We start from the raw sequence: 26,357 nt of genomic DNA on the forward strand, positions 1-26,357 counted from the left end.
AACAATTCGTTGTCATGGCAACCGTGTGTAAACAAAACATTCCTTCGTGACTTGAAGTTATCAGACGTATTTATCTTACGGTTTTGGTGATGTGCTCAATTTATTTTCTGTTATTTATAGATAAATAAACATTTTTGGGGGATATATAACCTGTGTATATAATCATTTTTATATTCTTATATATACGTGATTATCGGCATATTTAAATAACAAGAAATAAAAGAAATAGCTTGCCAAAATATTTATTTGTTGCTGTTTTTGTAGGAAAATTAATATACGCTCCCTTAGTCATCGAGTGAAATTATTCAAGACAAATCCAAATAGAGTTGCAGAATTCCTACTATACGAAGAACAAATATTTGTTTAACCCGTAAGTAAATGTATCATTGAAAACTGAGTATATTTTTACTTCATTCTGATGTATATTTAAATGATAGCTCAGTTAAATAAGACTTATTGTAGTCTATCGGGGCCAAGTTAATACGACCCTAAACTTCTATCGGTACACTTGATGGCAAAATGGACCTGTAAAAGGTAGGCTTTGGGGTCTAGCCAATTTTACAAGATTAATCCAGGATAAAAAAACTGAATTGGTATTATATGATAGATGTTTCTCCCCAAGTATGTAACCTGAGACATACCTATATTTATGTCTGATTGACAAACCGTAGCCTTTGGGTTTGTGCACAGTCAGGAAGCCAGGGGTAAAGCATTGGTAACTTCGCCTTCAAGCGAAAACTTCATTACAATAAAAGTTACTCTGCGTGATCCAAACCACCAGAAACTTAATTATTCAGTTTTCCAAGGGCTGCGGGGGAGGGGCCGGTCCTGCAGAGCATACCTAGCCCATCCTCTCAGGTCAGGGTATTGCATCCTAAGCCAGGTTAAAAATGTAAGGTCTATGTCTGGTTAGGTCAGAACATGGCATTTTAGGAAAGGTTAAGTTTGGCGTGTTTTCAAGGTCAAATTTCTCTCACCTATCCTGTCTCCGTACTGTACATACTCTATACAATATCTCATTCATAAGTAACTTGCACCTCACTTTTTTAAGTAAATTACTACAGCTATGATTTTATGTCCCTTGGCACTATTTACTTTAGTGGTGGTGGAAATTACCTTATCATAGTAGGCCTATTACCAGTTTATGTAAGCTAGTGTAGGCTACTCTAAATAGTAGTTTGGCCTAGCATATAGTTAATGCATACCCTACAATAGGTAATGTTAACATAACCTGTATACTTGTACTGACTTTTCAGTGGAAAGAAAAGCTTACAGAAACTGGCTAATTTGTAGATAGCCTTTTAAATTTCTTGAACTCCAATTACTTTTTTCCAAGGGTAGGTAAGTCAGTGTAGGTCAAAATTGAACTTGTAGCCAATGTTTAAAGGTCTGATTTACCTAGGTTAGTCTGGTTTATATGTCGAGCTGAAAATAAAAATGATAAGATTTAGGGTACTTAGCTTGGTTATAGGTTCACACTAGGACAATTTTTATATTATAGTTAGGCTACTGATTACTCTGACAAATTAGTAGAGAGATGGCGTTGGCATTCCAAAGTTAGGTCACAGAATTCTGGTAACACAGTAGTAAGAGATATTGGCATGTTGTAATGAAAAGGAAAGTATAGTAAAATTTACAAGTAACTCAGTAATATAGTTTTACACTGTCTAGATTTCTTGTACCTCTGTTCTTTAAACAAAACTTTACTCTCAGGTGAACAATGAGTGCTCGACGAGGACCTGAAGAAGAGGCAGAAGAACTGGATGGCGGGCCAGGACTGGCTTATATGCCATTTGTTGTCATGGATGATCTACTAGACAAACTCAAACTACTAAACTATGACAAGGACTTCCTCATTGAATTGAAGATGAAACCATTGAGCAGGTAAAGTAGGTGATTCTCTTAAATCAGTTTTAGAAAAACATCCTATTTTCTTATGAATGCTAGTTAAGTGATTTGACTTAACCACTGAGGCTGATACTGTACATACTGTTTTAAGTATTTTGTAGGTCATGATTTAATGTACTGCTGTATTCTCCATCTGATTTGTGACCTAATTTATGGACATAAGGAAAGGAAAAAAATAACATGTTAAGAAATTTTACAAATTTGAAACATGAACCCTTACACTTAGTTTTTCTTCTCTTTATTTGTTTCAAAGCATTAAAGTCTTCCTTGTCAATGGTAAGCCTTTCTTGAAGTGACAGGTTTTAACTGATCATTTAAAAATAAAACAGACTGGCAGGATACATGAGATATATTTCTTTACATATACAATCAAATCTACATTAAAACACCATTATGTGGAACAGCATTTTTCATATATTCATGCTGGGTACATGGTAAATAATCCTGGCTAGATATGTCTGTATTTAATCTTCTAGACTGAATTCTTAGAAATGCATGTCTGTGTTGACCTTACATTTAGATTTTCATCCTTTGTATAAAAAAATCTCTGTAGGGAGAAATGTGCCATCTGTGCACCTCACGCATGGTGTACTGTAGGCATTATTTAAGGTTCTTTGCAGCGTCCCTTGAACCCCTAGTTGCTACCCCTTTCATTCCCTTTATGGTACTTCCATTCATATTCTTTCTTCCATCTTACTTTCCACGCTCCTCTAACAGTTGTTTCATTGTTCAACTGCAAGGTTATCCTCCTACTTCCGCCTAAATTGTATATTCTCTTCTATGCATAAAAATAAGTGGCATGTAATTTATAAGAGCAAATTATCACAAGGATTGCAAGTTTCTTTCCATTCAGTGACTGTGTCCTTTCTTCCAGGCATTATTTTGCAATTGCAACGAATCCTGGAGAGCAGTTTTTTCTCTTCACTTCATTAGCTGCATGGCTTATTCGCAAGTCAGGCAGGAACATGGAAGCCCCTCAGGAATATGATGATCCAAATTCAACTATATCTAGCATCCTTGATCACCTGAGGCAGTTGGTGGGTACCGTAGATGCACAGGTGTGGAATAGCTAATCTGACAAAAGTGATTATGAATATAAAGTAAATGTATTCTTTAAGTCACCCACAATTGTTGCTTTTGAATGAGAATATGGTAAAGTTTGCATAAGGATTTTTCATTTTAATATACAGTATTATCCTTTAAACATTAATAACATTTAAAGATATTTTTTAGTGTTTAATTTATTTACCTGAGAATCATATTTTCCGTCCTGCTTTAGCATAACCTAGTTGCTTCAATACATGTATAGTAGTTTTGTTTACTTATTCTACCAAAAGTGGTTGATTTCATTATAAAATAATAATGCACTTTTTCAGTTTCTTATTTCTATTTGGTCAATAAACAGGCTATGTCTTTTCCAGGGTGTTGCAGTAGATTTCCCACCGAGTAGACTGAAAACTGGATGTGGCGAACATGCAATTTTTGTTCTTGATCGTCTTGCTGACTTTGCACTCAAGGCGTCAATGTTTGCTTGGAGAAAGTAAGTTGATGTACCATGGTATTTGAATAACATTTGGGTAATTTTTGGGAGAGTATTCTCCCCATAGCATGTAAGCTCCATCTCATGAGCTGCCAATCAGGGACCAAGATAGTATTTACATTGCAAGGCTTCTAGAAGCAAGGTTAGGATGAATCACTGAGGTTCTATAGCATGATTTGTATAGTATACAAAGGAACAATCGTAACTTTATCCCTCTCGGTAGGTTAATCAGAAGGAACCCTGTAGGGTGGAGACTGCAGAATTGGTAAAGACTTGCTGTGCATGATTACAAACAAGTTTATTTTAAAAAATGCTTTCAACAATGATAATGTTTTCAAGTCTTAATGTTCTTAGGAGGTAAATGACTGTAAAAGGATCCCAGCCTGCTGCTTATCGACGTGAATTACTATTCCAAATTGAACAGACTGGTAAGTGGGTACTGTGGTAGTTAATCATTAAAGATAACTTTAACCAATCTCAAGTTATATGATGAATGAGCAGATTCTTCATAGGAATTCTCAACTGCAAGAAAACTGGCACTCCAAGTAAAATGGTGATATTCAGACACCGCCTGATTTACGAGCATTCAACTTACAAAGAATCAGAGATACAAAGAAAAAGGATTGCAAATTGAAATTGTGTTCAGAGCGCTCCTTTTTGACACCTGTGAGTTAAAATTTTGTTTTGCGCATTTATTCTGTACATCAGTACTGTTTGTACAGTGTATTGTGCTTTAGGATGAAAGATGTACAGAACACTATTGATTTGATCTCATACTGTACTTTAATAGGCATGAAGAGCACAGTAACCAGCTTACAAACAGTTCAACATACGAAAGTCCATTTGGAACGAAACTCGTTTGCAAGTAGACTTTAGAAAGGCTAAAATCTCGGTAGACCTGAATTTCCTGGTTTCTAAGGCTCAGTATCATTTCAGACCTGTGTACCCTTCCGAAGATACCGGTGGTGATGATGGAGATGTTGAGGATGAGGCAGAACTCACTTTAGACAAAGTAGAAGAGGAGATGATGGCTGACTATGACGATGACGATGATGAGGAGGAAGAAAATATCTTACATCTTGACGATCTCAAAGATTTGACCAAAAATGTAAACATTTTGTTTTGCACATAATGATTTTATTTGAAGAGCTCTGCATTAAAAATTTATTGTATTATAAACGTTAGAACCAGATCATCATCTCTTTCTTTTTACATCCAGCAAGGGGACGCATGGCCCGATGAAATCTTGCATTCCAACACAACCTCCGAAGAGTGGAGACTTGAATTGGAAAGGGTTCTTCCTCAGTTGAAAGTTACTATTAGATCAGGTATGTCAGCAGTTTTTTATATAGAGTAGATTGACCTTATAACTGAGAGAGGCACATGTATATTAAGTATTGGAAATGATTACTCCATTGATGTCAGTGTTACAATCCATTCCTCATTTAGATATGGGGAAAACATGAGGTAGATATACGTATTGGAAAATAAACAAGAGATGTTGGTTGAAGTTATGTTAGACTTCTCATTAAGCCTCTGTCTCCTTTCTCCCAACTTTAAAATACATATCTGTTAATCCCTCTATCCCTGAAAATTAAAAATTTAAGTTGAATCTCTGTACTATGGACTGAGGAGATTCAGTATTATCTGAAGTGACCTGCATTGGGCCTTTACCAGTAGTCTGATGTGCACACAGCCTACAAAATGCAATAGTTGAGTGAACTGATACAGTGCACAGTAGTATATCTTTGGTAGGTAGTACAGCCTGTGCTATGCTACAAAAACTATGGAAATGATCTCATCACCAAATGGTTTCAGTTTTCCTACAAAAAGGCTGCTGTCAGCAGGCATGAACATGTCAGCTCAGGAATTCATTAAAAAAATTATATATTTAGCTTAGTTTTAGTGAATAGATTCATATACTAGTAAGTTAAAATTCATAATAACAGTCACATACACTCTCAAAAGGTGTAGTACACAAAATCTAAAAGAATAATAGTATGCAGTACAGGTAGTCCCCAGGTTACGACGGGTTGGGCTTACGATGGGTTTGACTTACGACGTTTTGAGGTTAAGGCACTTTTCAATTATATTCATCAGAAATTAATTCCAGGGTTACGACGCATGTTGCAGGGTTACGATGCCTACAACGCTGATCTGGCAGAAGAAATATGACACCAAAAATGCAAAATAATCAATATTTGAAGGTTTTTATAATTAAAAATGCAATAAGAATGCAGTTTACATAGTTTTGAATGCACCCAAAGCATTAAAAGTAAGGTTTTCTTAGGATTTTTCACGATGTTCCGGCTCACCACGATTTTCGGCTTACGATGCGTCTCAAGAACGGAACCCCTGTTGTAACCTGGGGACTGCCTGTACTATGATAATCACCCACAGGAAGGCTAACTGACATGAAGTATTTTTGAATGTGTATGTCAAAAATATGTGGATAAATAGTGTAGTGAAAGCTCAAAATTTAATATTCATTTTGGATGCTATGGTACATCATTCTGTGTGTCCCTTTTATCCATTAGATGAGGTTTCTGGGACTAAGTGCCGGTTTTCATATAACTGATCACTCTCTCTTGCAGAAAATACTGAACCTTAAGCCCATTTTCAATATTAATAAACATTACCTTAATATAATTTATCTAGCCCTAAATCCCCAAAAACCGCACCAAAATTTACCACATTGGCAACCCTGTTACCTCCTATTCTGTCCGCCAGTTGGCAACACTGTCGTTGACAGATACGAAAAACCTTCCCTCAAATCAGTTGTTAACGAGCGCCCGTGTTGTTTACATCACGGCCGCTCTTTATAAATTTCCTTAAACATTTTTGTGCCTTTAAAGCTTTCATTATTTGTTAAATGAGACTATATGAATTACCACTCACGCATTACATCACGAAATAGTGAATTAACTTTGATTTCTGTAGTGGTTCTTATCTTAAATTACGAACTTTTGCGCGACCCGGAACTACTGACCTGTCCAATTCTACAATGGATTACCAAGAAATTACGATGCTTCCTTCTGCCAGCAACATCAGGAACTGCCCGGTTTGTGGGACAAGGATGAGTAGCAGGGAGTATGAACCACATGACATTTGTAGCTCTTGTCGTGGACAGGTTTGTGACTTGACTTCTCGTTGTGACGTATGTAAGCCCTGGTCTGACGAGGATATGACTGCTTATATGAAACGCCAAACAATCTTGCAGCGTAAAAGATCGGTTAAGGAGAAAAAGAAATCGATTGCTAGAACTGTATCTAACGAATTCTTTGACTTGGGCGCTCATGATTCTGGCTCTTCGGTTTCGGTATCGTACGACTCCGACTCCGAATTAATTGATGCTTTGCCCCCTGTACAACCGGTAATTAGTGAAGTTATTTCTGATGTAGATTCGAAGATTTTGGCAATGGAAACTACCTGGAAACAGAATTTTAAGAAATTACAGCTTAGTCTAGATAGAGATATTTCTGCTAAGTTTAACAATCTGTCAGAGAATTTTCAAGAAGCCTTTACTAGAATGTCTAACACACTTTTAGATTCATTTTCAGCTCCTCGTCAGGTACCTGTCGACAGCACCATGGGTAACGGTGCGACAGATACCCCGTCGTGGCGAAGGCCTAGGGGGGATCCGGTCCGGGCAGGTGCCTAACGAATCTTTACCCAACGTGTCCCCTGTTAGTCCGTAACAGTGCCAAAGGGCGCTTATTTAGGAGAAGGGGGGAGGGATATTAGTGTCAGACCTAAGATAGCTAGTCGTCAGGATTTTACTTCAGAGGAAGTTTCTAAGTTAGGATCTGACGATGATGATGATGATGACGCGGATTCGTGTGATATTGATGTTTCCTCGAATGGATGTCATGATGTAGAATTCAAGAAACTTTTGATTTAATTTTGAGTTTTCTTCCTCAGGCGAGGCCTAAAGAGCAGAAGCAGCCTCCGCCTCGTTGTATTACAGAAGGGATTTTTCTTGACGGTCCTTCCCGGTCACGGGAATTTTTACGTTTTCCCTTTGCCCAGAGGTTCGCGAGAGTGAGGGCGGACGTTGCCGCTAAACTTCGAAGGTGATCGGGAAGGGAAGAGGAAGCTCTCTTCTCTTCTACGACACCGGAGAGGAGTTTACCAGGTGGCGGATGATTCTTCATTCTCTCGACCCCCAAGCCAAATCCTGATTTTGTCCGACTTTCAAGTCAACCCTTGCCTTCTAAGGCTTCGGTCTCTGTCTCAATTGAAGATTTTATTGCTATGGAGGCTGTTATGAGCTCCTTACAAGAAGCTCAATCCTTCAATATGTGGGTCCTCGGAGGGCTTTTAATGTATATCAAGGACTCCGGGTTTGTTCCTCCTGATGCTCCTCTTTTTGAGAAATTCTGCTCATCCATTTCAATCGCTTCTGTACATCAGAACGAGCTTGCTGCTTCAATGCAGGCCTTTCTTGTTTCTCTAAGGCGTAACCTGTATTTGTTGCAGTTACCCTCCTCTGTATCGGAGATTCAGAGAACCCGTCTGTTGTCCTCTTCTCCTTTTGGCGATTTTCTTTTCGATATTTCTGTGCTTTCTGAGGTTTTTGAAGGAACATCAAGGTGATGCCTCTTCCCAAGCTCACTGGGCCTTATCAAGAGCTTTTTCCTCTGGTCTTCCTCCCGTTCCTTCAAGGAGTAAGCGTAAGTTTAGGACCAGATCTGTACCTTCTGCTCCAGCCCAAGCCCAACAACCTCCTTCTGGCTCTTTTTTCCAGAGTACATCTCAGTCTTGCTGGTGCCTCTTCTTCATCCTCTGGTGCTCACCCTTTGAAACGCGGGAGAGGTTCTTGGCGTTGGTCTAAGGGCAGAGAAAGAGCTCAACCTCCAGGAGGACCTTCTTCTTCTTCTTCTTCTTCTTCCTTGTCTCTGCGTAAGAATTTTCGGAAGTAGGAGTCATCACCTCGCCTGGAGACCGCAGTAGGAGCTTGTCTCTCCCGCCATTGGTCAGCTTGGCAGAGAGCGGTGGATGCTTGGGTGGTGGAGGTCCTGAAGGAAGGTTACGAGATCCCTTTTGTTTCCAGACCTCCACTTTCCAATCGTCCTCTCGAGTTCAGCAGTTATTCCCCTCACTCAATCAGGGGTCAAGCCTTGGAGAAGGAGCTTTCGGCCCTCTTGGAGAAGATGCCATAGAGCGAGCTCCTCCTTCTCCCGGGTTTTACTCTCGGATGTTTGTAGTTCTAAAGGCCTCGGGTGCCTGGCGCCCCATCATAGATCTTTCGGTTTTGAACAAGTTCATTCTAAAGTCCAAGTTCAGGATGGAGACGGTCCAGACTGTTCTTTCATCCGTCAGGAGGGGGACTGGATGATTTCCATCGATCTGCAGGATGCTTATCTGCAAATCCCCATCCATCCAAGAAGCAGGACCTTACCTTCGGTTTTTCATGGACTCGGGAGTTTTCCAGTTCAAGACCCTTTGTTTCGGCCTCACCACTGCTCCACAGGTCTTTTCTCGGGTGATGGCTCCTGTTTCAGCTATTCTGCATCAGTTAAACGTAAGGATGCTTTGGTATCTGGACGATTGGCTAGTCCCAGGCCGAATCTCTAGAGAAATGTCTCCGGTCGAGGGAGATAGTTCTGTCTCTTTGTGTCGAGTTGGGCATTCGTGTCAACTTCGACAAGTCCAATCTAATCCCTTGCCAGATCATGACTTATCTGGGGATTGTTTTGAATTCCCAGATTTTGAGGGTTTCTCCCGCTCAGAAACGGATAGACAAGCTTCTGAGTCTGATCGAAGAATTTTTGTCCTCCGTAACGCAGCCAGTTTCTCTTTGGAGGTCTCTCCTGGGCCATTTGTCATCCCTCATCCAACTGGTTCCCGGAGGTCGTCTCAGAATGAGGTCCCTTCAGTCGACACTTCGCCAGTCATGGGATTTCGTGTCCGAGGACACGATAGTCGCCTCTTCTCCACAATGTCAGAAGGATCTCCGTTGGTGGATCAAGTTCACCGCCTCAAGTCAGGGACATCTCTTCTTTCGGTTCCTCCGGACCTAATGTTTTGGTCAGACGCCTCGGATCAAGGTTGGGGCGCACACCTGGGCTCCGAAGCCGCTTCGGGCCTTTGGTTAGAGGAGGAGAGGAGCATGTCAATAAATTGGAGGGGAACTGAGGGCAGTGTACCTAGGCCTTCTTTCATTTCAGGAACAACTGTTGGAGTCGGTTGTCGCGATCTTTGTCGACAACACCACAGCAGTCTCGTACTTGAGAAACCAAGGCGGCACACAGTCGGATCTTCTCACTCAAGAAGCCCGATCAATCCTGTGTTGGGCAGAAGACAGGGGGATTACGTTGGTCCCTCAGTTTATCCTGGGCCATCACAACGTCTTAGCAGACGCCTTGTCGAGACCGAACGAAGTTCAAGGGTCGGAGTGGACACTTTGCCAGGAAGTCTTCGACAGCCTCAGGAAGAAATGGCCTGTCACAGTCGATCTGTTTGCCACCCCACTGAATTTTCGGTGCCAGATATTCTTCGCCCCTTACCAGACTCCTCAGAGTGCCGGGACAGACTCTCTTTTGCAGGACTGGGAGGGACTTCAAGCCTATGCTTTTCCTCCGTTCTCTCTGGTGAGGTCAGTCCTCAACAAAGTGAGGGCAACCAAGCGTCTGGATCTCACACCTTGATCGCCCCCTTCTGGCCACAGAAGGAGTGGTTTTCCCGACCTTCTGGAAGCACTGGTGGAACCCCCCATTCGCCTGCCAGAGAGACCAGATCTTCTCAAACAACCCCATTTTCATCGGTTCCATCAGAGGCTCCACATGCTTCATCTTCATGCCTGGAGACTGTCAGGAGGTTCTCCAAGCACGAAGGGTTCTCCTCCAGAGTGGCGCGACAGTTGGCTCTTGCCAGGCGGCAATCAACCAGAGTAAATTATCAGGCTAAATGGTCGGTTTACAGACGTTGGTGTAAGTCTCAAGGACATTCAATTTCTAGACCTTCCTTACCGAAAGTAGCGGAGTTTTTAGTTCATTTACATCATGACAGGGCCCTGTCACCTTCGTGCATTAAGGGTTATAGGTCTATGCTTTCCTATGTTTTTAAGGCAAGGCTTCCTGAGATCTCTTCATCTTATGTCATTAGAGATTTACTTCGATCTTTTTCCCTATCTCGACCCAGGCCGCAGTGTTCGCCTCCGACATGGGACGTTAACAAAGTCCTTCAAGCCTTAAGGTTCCCTCCGTTTGAGCCTCTGAATTCTGCCAAATTTAGGGACCTCTCTTCTAAGACACTCTTCCTTGTCTCACTGGCTACAGCCAAGAGGGTGGGTGAACTGCAAGCACTCTCTTTTCTGGTTGCCAGATCTGGACAAGACATGATTTTGTCATACCTTCCTGAATTTGTCGCAAAGACTGAATCGTCCTGATAATCCCATTCCCTTCCCGAGGTCTTTCGTACTGAAGTCGCTGGTCGACTTTGTTGGTAATTTAAATGAGGAATTAGTTCTTTGCCCTGTTAGGGCGCTCTCATGTTATTTACGCCGCACGAAGGACATTCAGGGTCGTCCCCGTCATCTGTTTGTTTCACCCCGAAATGTCAAGAGACCTATTTCAAAGAATGGTGTATCCTTTTTTCTTAGAGATCTGATCGTTAAAACTGGTGGTTCGGCTGCTGGGGAAGACCAGACGCCGAGAGCACACAGTATTAGAGCAGTTGCTACATCAGTAGCTTTTATGAAAGAACGTCTCAGTCGCCAAGGTGCTTGAGGCAGCGACTTGGCGTTCTAATTCTGTTTTTGCTCTTTTACTTGAGGGATATTTCTCTAGTTCTAGGCGACCTTCGTTCTTTGGGCCCGTTGGTGATGGCAGGACAGGTCGTCAGACAGGAGAATTAGGTAGTCTTCCTGTTTTTACGTTTGGTTGCTACCTGTATATTATTCATTAATTTTTGTTTTGTTGTATATATTTTTTGTTTTTGTATTATAACCCATGGCAGTTTTTGACGTAGTTATAATGGGAATTAGGCAGTTTGGTATTTAGGTGTTTTTGATGACAAGGACTGACTGCTTGGCAACTCATGCTGCTTCCATTTTCAGTGTGAAATGGTTCCAGCCACTGGGTTGTCGGCACTGGCGACTACGCTTCTCCCAGAGTCGATGCTGACCTAGGACTAGCCACTGGTTCGCTTGTCCTGACGACTCCTGCTTCTTCCACTGTCCTGGACAGGGAATTAGTCGATGGATCGTCTGCTGTCATCTGGTGACTCGCTCACCATCTACTTTTTGTCTCACCTGTCTTCTCGGAGTCAGACACTCGTGTGAGATCAGGCGACATTTAGTAGCCCTGAGTTTCTTGTTGACGAAGTCGGTTGCGTTGATACACCCCCGATGATCGTGTAACACGAGACCAGGTTGGACTGTCAGGCATTCGTCCTTCGGGACTGAATCGCCTTTTTGCTCCGCGCTCCTTTCTCTTGGCACCAGAAAGCTCGAGTTAGGAGTTGCTCATGAGCCGATTCGTTGCTGGCGACTTCGGGTTGCGTTGATACACCCCCAAGGTTTGCTTAGCTTTGAATCGCCCAGACAGTCCAGACACTCATCCTTTAGGGAAAGAATAGTGCTTGATAGTCTTCAGGGTGCAGCCTTGCTGTCCGCAATTCGTCTGACTGGTCACCTGGTCGGGCACCTGACTTTAGTACAGACGGACTGGACTGACTATGCACTTACTCCTTGTCCTGTGCTACCGCAGTTGGTGGCATTATGGTAGGAGACTTTGAGTTGTTAGTATCTTTGACCTTGGGTTGAGTTTTGACTGCCTATGATATATATTTCTTTGTTTGTTTTCTCCTATTCTGTCCGAAGGGGAAATTGTATTCAGATTCCCTCCTCCTTTTCAATGTGGTTAATCGGGCTAGATAAATTATATTAAGGTAATGTTATTAATATGGAATTTTTATTCTAAAATTAATATTAATAATACTTACCTGTATAATTTATCTAGTCCCACCCATCCTACCCCACGATCTGCCTATCACAACTGATTTGAGGGAAGGTTTTTCGTATCTGTCAACGACAGTGTTGCCAACTGGCGGACAAAATAGGAGGTAACAGGGTTGCCAATGTGGTAAATTTTGGTGCAGTTTTTGGGGATTTAGGGCTAGATAAATTATACAGGTAAGTATTATTAATATTAATTTTAGAATAAAAATTCCATTTTGTATGGAAACATGAAAATTGCCTTTAAGTTGATACTAATAAGAAAGATTGAAGGTTTGCATTCAGATATAGAGGTTAGTAAATTGATAATACCACATGCACTTACAGTTTGTTAGTATACGTATAGCAGCGTGTTATCCAGTTCCATACAAGTACAATGGTTCATATATCTTAGGTATTACATGTAGTGCTGTACGTAGTTTAAAGTACAATAGTTCATAGATTTTAGGCTATATTGCATGTACTGTAATTTAAATTTCTGCTTTTGTATTAATATTTAAATACTTCTCATCAGCTTAGTAGCTGGATGCATTTATGATATGTACTTTTAATTCTTGAATTTTGTAATTTCCAGATAACCGTGACTGGCGATCTCATATCGAGCAGATGAATGAGCACAGAGGAAAAATCAACGAAACGTTGACTTTCACACAGAAGCAACTGGATAGCCTCCACACAGAAATTAGCCGCAGCTTAGAGAAAATACATTCGAGGGAAAAATACCTGAACGGCCAACTGGATCCTTTGTTACAGGAATACAGGAATTTACAGGTACAACTAGCAAAACTTCCTCTTCATAATTCCTGTCTATTGGAATTAGTGAGGGGACAGGGGCAGGGATTTGTAGCTTGGAGGGTGTAGAATAGAATACAGTGGCCAAAGGCCAAGCAATGGGACCTATAAGGTCATTCAGCGCTGAAACAGAAATTTACTAAAAAGGCTTGCAGTTACACTATGATCTATTGTCAGGAGAGGGTGGAAAGTAAGATGGAAGAAAGAGAATATGAACAGAGGCACAGTAAAAGGAATGAAAGAGGTGTCAGCTTGGGGCTGAAAGATGCTGTAGAGAACCTTAAGTAATGCCTACAGTGCACCACATGAGGTGTACTGACAGCTCTACCCTGCTACGAGGCCTTGGAGAGTACAGTATAAGCTTAGAACTTTTTTCAGCTGCCTTAGGTTAAACTCTGTTGAGAGTTAGGAAAAGACTATTACTGCATAGTAAGGACCTTGACAATTTATACATCCTAGTAAACAGCTGGCAATGCAGTCAAAGTAACCACAAAAGGTTTTTTACCAGTATGATGGCCAATGTATAGTGAAGAGGGGCGAATTAAGGTTTTATTTGAGGAGCCAAACTTTCACTTAATAATTTTCATTCATGGAAATGAAAGTGAACTACTATATACATGCATGGTGCCTGGGAGTGCATTCATTAAGGAAAAATTCAGTTATAAAGCCATGGCTATTGAGCAAATGGTTTCTATACTGACAACAACGTTTGTATCATTAGGCACTAAATATTTAGTTAGATTTTTTAATTATTTGTGACTTTATTTTTAATGTACATATTAATGCGCGTGTAATTTCCTAAGCCTCCCATCTTCTTGAATTTATGAAAATAAGGATTCTTATACAGCATTCTGTTCTCAAACATAAGTTACTTACCCCTAATTGAGAGAATTCTGTTTACATTAAAGTGACATATTCAAGCTATTTATGCAACTTAGATTTAGAGGTACATTTTGTAAAAGTATATTTTCTCAGCTACAAAACAGGAAGTGTTTAAATAATTTATACATTTACTCTTTATCACAGAACTTGGCAGCAGAAAGTCGTGAACAGTACCGGCAAGTATCAGGGAGTTTAGTGGAGAAGTCTCACGAACTGGCTCAAATTTCGGATGAGCTTGATCGCGTCAAACATGAGATGGAGGAAAGGGGCTCTAGCATGACTGATGGCAGTAAGTAGGAGTTTGTTTTTCTTTGCTTTTTTGGTCTCAGTTTTACAAGGTAAAGTATTTAAAAGGCTCACGAGAAAACCTTGTCTTGAGAGAACCATTATTTATAGTAATGAAAGCTTTTATTTGGCTTATTACCTAAATTATTAATGTAATCATAAATGCAATTTTAATTGCAGTCAGAACAAATGAACCATATAAGAAATTGCAGTCATGGTTATGATCATGCACATTGGAAAAGCTAAAATTTGATAAATGTACATCCTAACTATGATATAAATTCCTTTTCAACTTTTATGGTACTGTATAGATTAACATGTTTACTTTTATTAGGAGTACAGTATATTATGTTGGTGTGATCTTGCAACATTGTTACATATTTTACCCCTAAACTCATTGGTTACAGAATTGATTTCCATAGTGGAAATAGTCTCTTATGTTGAGGTTCGATAATGCTTATAAATGTTCTGCACATGTATATCATTTTCTTTCCAGCACCGTTGGTGAACATTCGCAAAGGCCTCACAAGAGTTAAGCAGGAAATTACGGCAATGGACGTAAGGATAGGTGTCGTGGAGCAGAAACTCTTGCAAGCGAAACTGAAGGACAAAACAAATATGCAGAGAGATATGAATGCCCCTGTTTACAATAACATGGACATGGGTCTATTCTAGTTTGATTTTTTCATTCTTTATAGATTTGGCAGGTGTCATGACTTGTGTGTACAAAGAATAATGATGGTTGTTATTGCAATTAGGGTGATTTGAGAGAATTATTTTTGTGGTGTGGGACTGTTTCCTCGAGAATCAAAAGGAAAATGCTTTTGAGTACTTGGTATTTTCTTCAAGCGTGTTCATTAATAGGTGGAAAGTGTCTTATCATAATGTGATGTTTCTTAAACATAAGAAGTTTTCTTGAAGCAGAAGTTGTCATTGTTTATAAATGATTGTTGAATGCCTACCCTGACTATGTATATTGTAATACCAGAATGAAAGGAACTGTACGTACCAAGATTTTTTTGTATTAACTCTGCTATGTCTTACTTTGATTAAAAGTTACTTAGAAGTTTTGCATGATTCATGCGTTTATAAAGGGTATTTTAAGCTTTTACGCATTATTATTATTATAATATGTATTACCAAAAACACCATATATGTTTCACCCCCAAAAAGTATTTAGCGTAATCACACCATGTCTTTGTCTCATTTATATTAATTTCTCATTTAAAATTATTTCTAGTGATGTACTGGTCATGGCTCATGTCAAGACATTTTAAAATTTTCACTGACCTGTTGAAGATCTTACAGAGATGGGAACTTTGTTTTTTGATGTTATCATGTCAGTTGTATAGTTTCTCTGTGTATTTATGTTCTTTTAGTAACTAGAAAACATGTTAGTAATCATATCTTGAATCAAAGTTCCTATTGGTTTTCATCCAGTCTTGTAAAGCTTTTATAGTTTTTATATATAGGTACAGTGTGTTGAATTTTTATATTTATATAATGGTACTCAGACATAAATGCATTAATCTTTATTACTAAAAGATCTGGCTTTAATATGAAAATTTTCAGCCGTCCGCTATTAAATAATATCCGTCCAGGTTAAGTGGGGCTCTGTAGTGTTCTGCTTTACATTTAAGAGTTCACATAATGATTAGAATTCAGTGCCTTTATATACCAAAGACAACATAATACTTGACGACAAATTAAAGTTATTGTGACGATAGATGCATCTGTGCACTATTTTATCTATGTTACTGTACAGTAATATTTATCTAATGACAGGTTCCTATTTATTCTATTTTTATTATATTTATTTTCTTTGTTTGTTAATATCTTTTATTTATTTATGTAAATAAATTGTACAGTATATAATCTTGTAGTTGCTGTACTTTTAATTCCCTTTATGAAAAGTGTTACAGCTAGGGGCCAAAAGAACTTTGCAAAGAACCTTAAGTAATGCCTACAGTTTACTGAATGAGGTGCACTGATGGCAGTATTTTGCTGCAGGGGCTGGTCTATTATGATTTGTCTTCATGTAAATCTGGATGGCATATTTAGCTAACGTAAGGTTGAAACGACACAGAATTATGTTAACGTTGTTATAACAGAATAAAGCAATAAAATTTACTCTGATCAAGATAATCAGAGAAGGATCTGATAGCACTATGAGTATGTTGGCCTACATTGGAAGAATAAATGTTGGAACTAAAAGAAACGAGTATGTAGGCCTACTATGGGAGAAAAAAAAATGTGGGAACTAAAAGAAAGAGCTCTAAGCCTAAAGGTAGTGATCACTACATCACGCCAAAGAGGGAATGCTATAGGAATCGGTGAAAATTCCAAAGCCTAACTGTGGAGAAAAAGGAACAAATCATCTAACAGCGCAATCAGGGGCTAATGAAACATGCGCAGGTAAATTTGGAGCATAGCCTACCGTGTATCGCATGGTCTTACGATTGGGCTGAGAGTATCCTTCCTTTCAATGGAGCACCGACTGAAAAGGTACCTGTAAAAGAGAGATAGCAAGGTTACCTTGTGAATGCAAGGGAAAAGATTTTGATGAATGCCATGTTCTTTAAGATTTCAAAGTTTTCCTTTTTCTGAGAGTCAAGATGGGGATCTCTAGACCCACACATAGTTTTGTTTGTGAGATAATATTTGACCTATCTAAATATCAGAGGAGCCAAATAGCAATTCCAAGACTTCGTTTATATTAAACAGTCAAGAGATAGAAGCTTCATACATATGTTAAATAGTCCAGATATTGAAGAATCATACATATGTTAAATAGTCAAGAGATAGAGGCTTCATACATATGTTAAATAGTCAAGAGATAGAAGCTTCATACATATGTTAAATAGTCAAGATATTGAAGAATCATACATATGTAAAATAGTCAAGGGATAGAAGCTTCATACATATGTTATATAGTAAAGGGATAGAAGCTTCATACATATGTTAAATAGTCAAGGGATAGAAGCTTCATACATATGTAAAATAGTCAAGAGATAGAAGCTTCATACATATGTTAAATAGTCAAGAGATAGAAGCTTCATACATATGTTAAATAGTCAAGAGATAGAAGCTTCATACATATGTTAAAGAGCCAAGGGATAGAAGCTTCATACATATGTTAAATAGTAAAGAGATAGAAGCTTCATACATATGTTAAATAATCAAGGAATAGAAGCTTCATACATATGTTAAATAGTCAAGGGATAGAAGCTTCATACATATGTTAAATAGTCAAGAGATAGAAGCTTCATACATATGTTAAATAGTAAAGGGATAGAAGCTTCATACATATGTTAAATAGTCAAGAGATAGAAGCTTCATATATATGTTAAATAGTCAAGAGATAGAGGCTTCATACATATGTTAAATAGTCAAGAGATAGAAGCTTTTATTATTATAGTTAAATAAGTCAAGAATAGAAGGCTTCATACATATGTTAACTAGTCAAGAGATAGAAGCTTCATACATAAGTAAATATCAAAGGAATGAAGCTTCATACATATGTTAAATAGTCAAGGGATAGAAGCTTCATACATAAGTTAAATAGTCAAGAGATACAAGCTTCATACATATGTTAAATAGTCAAGGGATAGAAGCTTCATACATATGTTAAAAATTAGTCAAAGAGATAGCAAGCTTCAACATTGTTAATATTCAAGGGATAGAGCTTCATATGTTAAATAGTCAAGGGATAGAAGCTTCATACATATGTTAAATAGTCAAGAGATAGAAGCTTCATACATATGTTAAATAGTCAAGGGATAGAGGCTTCATACATATGTTAAATAGTCAAGGGATAGAAGCTTCATACATATGTTAAATAGTCAAGAGATACAAGCTTCATACATATGTTAAATAGTCAAGGGATAGAGGCTTCATACATATGTTAAATAGTCAAGGGATAGAAGCTTCATACATATGTTAAATAGTCAAGGGATAGAAGCTTCATACATATGTTAAATAGTCAAGAAGATAGAAGCTTCTACAGATTGTTAAATAGTCAAGGGGATAGAAGGAATTCATTACCATATTGTTAAATAGTCAAGGGATAGAAGCTTCAAATACAAGATGTTAAATAGTCAAGGGATAGAAGAATCATACATTTGGTTACAAATAGGTTCAAGGGGATAGAAAGCCTTCAGACAAGAATGTTACAAAATAGTCAAGATAGAAGCTTTCATACATTATTGTAGTCAAGGGATAAAAGCTTCATACATTTAAATGTTAATTAAGTCAAGAGGATAAGGAGGCCTTTCTACATATGGTTAAATTAGTCAAGGGATAGAGCTTTCATACATTATGTTGTTTTAAATAAGTTAAGAGATAGAAAGCTTCATACATATGGTTATAAATAGTCACAAGGGGATAGAGCGCTTCATACATATGTTAAATAGCAAGGGATAGAAGATTCAGACATATGTTAAATAGTTCCAAGGGATAAAAGCTTCATACATTGTTAAATAGTCAATGGATAGAAGCGTCATATCGATGTTAAATAGTCAAGGGATAGAAGAATCATACATATGTTAAATAGGTCAGAGATTAAAGCATCATCCATATGTTAAATTAAAGTCAAGAATACAAGGGCTTTTTCATACATATGTTAAAATAGTCAGGGATAGAAGCTTCATACTATGTTTAAATAGCAAGAGATTGAAAGAATTCATACATATTGTTAAATAGTCAAGGGATAGAGGCTTCAGACATATTGCTTAAATAGTTCAAGGGATAGAAGTTATAACATTGTTAAATAGTCAAGATATTGAAGAATCATACATATGTTAAATAGTCAAGGGATAGAAGCTTCATACATATGTTAAATAGTCAAGAGATAGAAGCTTCATACATATGTTAAATAGTCAAGGGATAGAGGCTTCATACATATGTTAAATAGTCAAGGGATAGAAGCTTCATACATATGTTAAATAGTCAAGATAGACTTCATTCTATGTAAAAATAGTCAAGGGATAGAAAAGCTTCACATATGTTAAATAGTCAAGAATATTGAAGATCATACATATGTAAAATAGTCAAGGGATAGAAGCTTCATACATATGTTAAATAGTCAAGAGATAGAAGCTTCATACATATGTTAAATAGTCAAGGGATAGAAGCTTCATACAGATGTTAAATAGTCAAGGGATAGAAGAATCATACATATGTTAAATAGTCAAGAGATAGAAGAATCATACATATGTTAAATAGTCAAGAGATACAGGCTTCATACATATGTTAAATAGTCAAGGGATAGAAGCTTCATACAGATGTTAAATAGTGAAGGGATAGAGAACCTCAACATATATGGTTAAAAGCGTCAAAGGATAGAAGAACATACATATGTTTAAATAGTCAAAGCAGGGATAAGGAAGGCCTTCAATTACCAGATGTTAAATAGTCAAAGGGATAACGAAGCCTTCATACATATGTTAAATATCAAAGCGATAAAAGCTTCATACAATGTTAAATAGTCAAGAAGGATAGAAGGCTTCATACATATGTTAAATAGTCCACAAGGGATAGAAGCTTCATACATTATGTTAAATAGTCAAGGGATCTAAAGACAGAATTCAACACAATGTTAAATTAATAAACAAGGATAGACAAGACTTCACTACATATGTTAAATAGTCAAGGGATACAAGCTTCATTACATATGTCTTAAATAGTCAAGGGATAAGAAGCTTCATACATAATGTAAAATTAGCAAGGGAAATTAGAAGCTTCTACATATGGGTTAAACAGTCCAAGACGATAAGAAGCCTTCATAACATATGGTTAAAATAGTCAAGAAAGGATAGAAAGCTTCATAACATATGTTAAAATAAGTTACAAGCGGAACTAGAAGCTTCCATAATATGTTAAATATCAAGGGATAGAAGCTTCATACATATGTTTAAATAGTAAGGGATAGAAGCGTCATAAATAATGAACAAGTTCAAGGGATAGAAGCTCCATCCATATGTTTAAAATAGTCAGGAGATAGAAGCTCAACATATGTTAATAGTTCAAGAAGATAGAAGCTTCATACATATGTTAAATAGTCAAGGGATAGAAGCTTCATACATATGTTAAATAGTCAAGGGATAGAAGCTTCATACATATGTTAAATAGTCAAGAGATAGAAGCTTCATACATATGCAAAATAGTCAAGGGGTAGAAGCTTCATACATATGTTAAATAGTCAAGAGATAGAAGCTTCATACATATGTTAAATAGTCAAGAGATAGAAGCTTCATACGTATGTTAAATAGTCAAGAGATAGAAGCTTCATACATACTCATTTCAGTTTCTATATATTTGTTTGGAATGATAAATATGAAATGTTGTACATAGTCCATTTGAAAAAATGAAAGCAATGTTGTCTCGTGATGACCGAATCCTTTTCTTTTTATTTCACAAACTTACGTATGTTTTGGTTTGACTCATCCAAACTTTTATATAGACTCAAGGTCATTGAACTTTACTGCTCTGAATGAATAAAACTTAATTTGTTGCCTAAGTAAAGTTGAATACGTTTCACTGGTCTATTCTGATGAAATTTGAAAGTAAATTATGACACTTAAAAAAATAAATCTACTGTATTACATCACAGGTAACTGCTTTGCTAGAGTAAATGTCTATACGGCTTTATATGAGGGGGAAAAATCAGCTTTTGTCTAGGTTTATAAAATCTCTCTCTCTCTCTCTCTCTCTCTCTCTCTCTCTCTCTCTCTCTCTCTCTCTCTCTCTACACGCGCACATTTTATTTTCGCTCTAAATATTCTCAATCATTAACGAGCCCACAGCTTAGCCTCGTAAACTTCAATAGAAGAACTATTAGCGCAAATGTGAATTAGTGGGGACAAATTCAAGTATTCTACATATAACTGAGCACAACTTTGAAGAATGATTAAGTGGGCCTATGTATGAGACGTGTATTATGTCTTATCTCTCGTTAGGAATTGTCTATAAATCATCTTGTTCTTCAAATCAACTCACCAAGACAGATTAATGAGGGAAAATTATGAGATCAAACGCTGATCAGGGGCTAATATCTTAATACCCCCACATACCCAGGGTATTTGAAAGTGGATTGACTAGACTTTAATGTTCAACATTCTAGGAAAACATTCTTTATTTCAGCCGCTTTGGAGTCAGTGTCTGTGACCGCAAGAGATGCCTATATTCTTTGTTTAATCAAGAATGAAAAGAAGAATAGCATCACTCAAGCCCTCTGAAGTGAGTCATCACTTTCTCTGGCGCCGATCTGCTTTTGGTGGTTATGGCTCTTTGTTCGTTGGATGTTGCTGTTCACAAATAACTAGGTCTATAGATTATTTCTCTAGATACGGATAGCTTTAGAGATAATTCCTCTAGATACGGATAGGTCTACAGATTATTTCTCTAGATACGGACGGGACTAGACCATATCTCTTGATACAGATAAGTTTAGAGATTATTTCTCGAGCTGCAAAGATGTATGGAGATTATTTCTCTTCCATGAGAATGGGTCTAGAGATTATTTCATTGATATACGAATAGGTCTAGAGATTAAATATCTAGAGAGGAATTAGTTAGAGATTATTTCTCTACTAAATCGGAATCAGTTAGAGACTATTTCTCTATAATATACGAATAGGTCTAGAGATTAAATATCTAGATAGAAATTAGTAGGTCTAGAGAAAAATCTCTATCTACGAACTAGGCCTAGAGATTAAATATCTAGATGTGAATAGGTCTAGAGATGAAATCTCCAGACCATCAGACAACAATGATGTCTCTGCTTAAAGATCTGTAAAACAAGTTTTTATAGACATACCATACAGAAGAGAGAGAGAGAGAGAGAGAGAGAGAGAGTTTCTGACAAAAGTCAGTCTGTTTTATAGTCATTACAATCTACAAGGCAATAAAAAAAAGTGCAGATAAGATTATACTACTAATCTAGGTTATTTCTTATAACTGCCAAGCTTAAAGCGATTACCGCTGGACGCGGAGATGTAATCCAATCAAATAATTGCCCCAAATTTAATGTTATCCTTGATATAATCAACTGATAATAATTGTGGTTTCATTATAGTACGGTAATAATTATATATGGCACCGTACTTCGACGTCATCTCGTGACGTCACAGCTATATAGAAGCTCCGCCCACTGGGGCCAGAATCCGATCAGTCGTTCTGTGAAATCCGTCGCGGGAAGACGTACGCGTTGGATTTATCGGAAACCAGTGATCGTGTGCCCTCTCTCTCAACGAAATCAAGTCTCGTTACCAATCACCCAGTGAAGATTTTATATAGTTAATATTTCACTCTGAATTGGACGTGACGTTACCGAGTGCGTAACGCCACTGAATGATGATTCTATTCTTCTGTGCGATCGCGTGACCTCGAAACTAAATAGTATACTTTAGTTTTGTACTTCGTTCTTGACCTGAGTAGGTGAGACCCAGTTTTACTTCCAAGTTATTTATCAATCATTTTTTCTTATTTTATTTGTGGTTGCTTTCAATTTATGGTTATTTTATTCCTTTATTGTCTTCTTTATTTTAGTTTATAAATATAGCAGGTTTACATGGATACGAGTCTGCATATAAGACTTTGCAATTGATTTCGTTAAGCGCTGATCGAAGATTCGTAGGAAACCTCTCTATATTTGTCGTGGCGATATTGCAACTCTTTCTCTCTCTCTCTCTCTCTCTCTCTCTCTCTCTCTCTCTCTCTCTCTCTCTCTCTCTCTCTCTCTATAAATCAAATTGATTGTTTAAAGACACTTAATATTTTAACATTTTGAAAAAAATCATGTTACAATAACCCTCCAAAACTCTTCTATTATTATTATTATTATTATTATTATTATTATTATTATTATTATTATTATTTTATTATTATTATTATTATTATCTTAAATTACAAATCACTAAATTCGCCAATGTATATATCGACCAATCTCTTCACGGATGACTATTGAGTAAGTTGCTTCACCTCGTCAGTTTATATATATATATATATATATATATTATATATATATTATATATATATATATATTATTTTTTATATATATATATATATATATATATATATATAATATATATATATATATATATATATAAGGATCTCTTGGTATAAAAAAACCACCTTTTCTGTAAACTTTTCTCATTCATATACCTGAAGAGAGAGACAGCAGTCTCTGAAATATAGTACTTTTCTCTTTATATTTTTGGTGTTTTTATGGGCTCCTTTTATTATATATATATACATATATATATATATACATACATATATATATATATATATATATATATATATATATACATATATATATATATATTAGGGCTTGTGCCTTGTATGATAAGGCGCCCTATGAGGTAATGTTAGACTAGCGATAATCTTACGCTAAGTCGGTTGGTATTGCACTTCCATCTTCAATGGAGTGTCTGAGGGTTTTGTAGATCACTTACGAAGTCGGTATTATCTTGTTGGTATACAACGATGTTGTTAAACTCATGGTGAGGAGGTCTGTAGAAAACACGAAATATAAAAATATATGTATTCTTCTGAAGTTTTACATGCTGAAGATCAGATATGATTGTACAAGTCTTCTAATAACGATAGCTTGATCGCTTCTGCCAATGATGATGGCTAATCCTATTCCTCTACATGATAAAGCTTAGGTAAAGAGGTACAGGTCTTCTAATGACGATAGCTAACTCTGTTCTTCTTGTCTACCATCTCTGTTACAAGTTATGAAGGAACAGACAGTAGTTCGAACATATGAACATACATACAAATGACATAGTTTCATACGAACACACAATCAAATGAGACACGCTACAGATCACGTAGGCCGTTTGAATTATAGGTCGGGGTAGTTGTCTCAAGCAAGGGAGCTTGGACTAATGTTTATAAACAATTGAATGACTACAGGTGACGGCATGTTATCTTAGCCTACATACTTATTGTATACGTCATCTTTAGCGTCTCTAGTCTGATCACATTCCTGCAAGCAATCTGGTTGACCTCTTTAGTTTTAGACCTTTTATATATAATGGGACTAACATTCCATATTTTTATTATGTAAACATTACATATATATATATAATATATATATATATATATATATATATATATATATTATATATATATTATATATATATATATATTGACGAGGTGAAGCGACTTACTCAATAGTCACTCCGTGAAGAGATAGGTCGATATATACATTGGCGAATTTAGTGATTAATGTAATTAAGATAATAATAATAATAATAATAATAATAATAATAATAATAATAATATAATAATAATAAATAATAATAATAATAATAATAATAATAATAATAATAATCCTTAGTACAAAAAGACAAGAGTTAAGGGAAATATAGCCAGTAACTACAGGCCTATCACCTGCCTACCAATAATGTGGAAGTTACTAACAGGTATCATCAGTGAAAGGTCTATACAACTACCTAGAGGAGACAAAACACCATCCCCCCCACCACCAACAAGAAAGGCTGCAGAAGAAGGAAGTGTAGGGGCACAAAAGACCAACTCCTGATAGACACAAAATGATAATGAAGAACAGTAGGAGAAGGAAACCAACCTAAGCATGGCATGGATAGACTATAAGAAAGCCTTCGACATGATACCACACACATGGCTAATAGAATGCCTGAAAATATATGGGGCAGAGGAAAATACCATCAGCTTCCTCAAAAATACAATGCGCAACTGGAATACAATACTTACAAGCTCTGGAATAAGACTAGCAGAGGTTAATATCAGGAGAGGGATCTTCCAGGGCGACTCACTGTCCCCACTACTCTTCGTAGTAGCCATGATTCCCATGACAAAAGTACTACAGAAGATGGATGCCGGGTACCAACTCAAGAAAAGAGGCAACAAAATCAACCTTCTGATGTTCATGGACGACATCAAGCTGTATGGTAAGAGCATCAAGGAAAAAAAAAAAAAAACAAGGAAAAAAGGGATACCCTAATCAGACTGTAAGGATTGTATCTGGGGACATCAGGATGGAGTTTGGAATAGAAAAATGCGCCTTAGTCAACATACAAAAAGGCAAAGTAACGAGAACTGAAGGGATAAAGCTACCAGATGGGAGCAACATCAAACACATAGATGAGCCACCGGATACAATACCTGGGAATAATGGAAGGAGGAGATATAAACACCAAGAGATGAAGGACACGATCAGGAAAGAATAATAATGCAGAGACTCAAGGCGAATACTCAAGTCAAAACTCAACGCCGGAAAGCGGAAATATGATAAAAGCCATAAACACAGGGCAGTGCCAGAGTAATCAGATACAGCGCAGGAATAGTGGAATGGACGAAGGCAGAACTCCGCAGCATAGATCAGAAAACCAGGAAAACAAATGACAATACACAAAGCACTACACCCAAGAGCAAATACGGACAGACTATACATAACACGAAAGGAAGGAGGGAGAGGACTACTAAGTATAGAGGACTGCGTCAACATCGAAAACAGAGCACTGGGGCAATATCTGAAAACCAGTGAAGACGAGTGGCTAAAGAGTGCATGGGAAGAACTAATAAAAAGTAGACGAAGACCCAGAAATATACAGAGACAGGAGAAAGACAGAAAGAACAGAAGACTGGCACAACAAACCAATGCATGGACAATACATGAGACAGACTAAAGAACTAGCCAGCGATGACAAATTGGGCAATGCTACAGAGGGGAGAGCTAAAGAAGGGAAACTGAAGGAATGATAATAGCGGGCACAAGATCAGGCCCTAAGAACCAGATATGTTCAAAGTACGATAGACGGTAAATAACATCTCTCCCATATGTTAGGAAGTGCAATACGAAAAATGAAACCATAAACCACATAGCAAGTGAATGCCCGGCACTTGCACAGAACCAGTACAAAAAGAGGCATGATTCAGTGGCAAAAGCCCTCCACTGGAGCCTGTGCAAGAACATCAACTACCTTGCAGTAATAAGTGGTA

General features: G+C 37.5%; 2 protein-coding genes across 6 annotated transcripts in view; both read left to right on the forward strand.

Annotated features, from left to right (window-relative positions):
- Nucleotides 1-257: 257 nt before the first annotated feature.
- LOC135203284 (intraflagellar transport protein 57 homolog) lies at nt 258-16,242 on the forward strand. Its single transcript, XM_064233064.1, has 9 exons — nt 258-370; nt 1,714-1,884; nt 2,783-2,945; nt 3,330-3,448; nt 4,385-4,556; nt 4,668-4,776; nt 12,982-13,178; nt 14,226-14,370; nt 14,863-16,242. Exons 2-9 carry the CDS (start codon nt 1,721-1,723, stop codon nt 15,039-15,041), a joined length of 1,248 nt encoding a protein of 415 aa, XP_064089134.1. The 5' UTR covers nt 258-370; nt 1,714-1,720; the 3' UTR covers nt 15,042-16,242.
- Nucleotides 16,243-22,540: 6,298 nt separating this feature from the next.
- Nucleotides 22,541-26,357, forward strand: part of LOC135203388 (solute carrier family 53 member 1-like) — a 95,892-nt gene continuing 92,075 nt past the window's right edge. For 4 of the 5 annotated variants that reach the window (XM_064233359.1, XM_064233449.1, XM_064233533.1 and 1 more), the window contains exon 1: nt 22,541-22,802. The gene's annotated coding sequence lies outside the window, so the exon portion shown is untranslated. The remainder of the gene's footprint in view (nt 22,803-26,357) is intronic. The other variant, XM_064233281.1, reaches the window with a different exon arrangement.

The sequence above is a fragment of the Macrobrachium nipponense genome, chromosome 11 (genome assembly GCF_015104395.2).
Source record: "Macrobrachium nipponense isolate FS-2020 chromosome 11, ASM1510439v2, whole genome shotgun sequence".
Lineage (NCBI taxonomy): Eukaryota > Metazoa > Arthropoda > Malacostraca > Decapoda > Palaemonidae > Macrobrachium > Macrobrachium nipponense.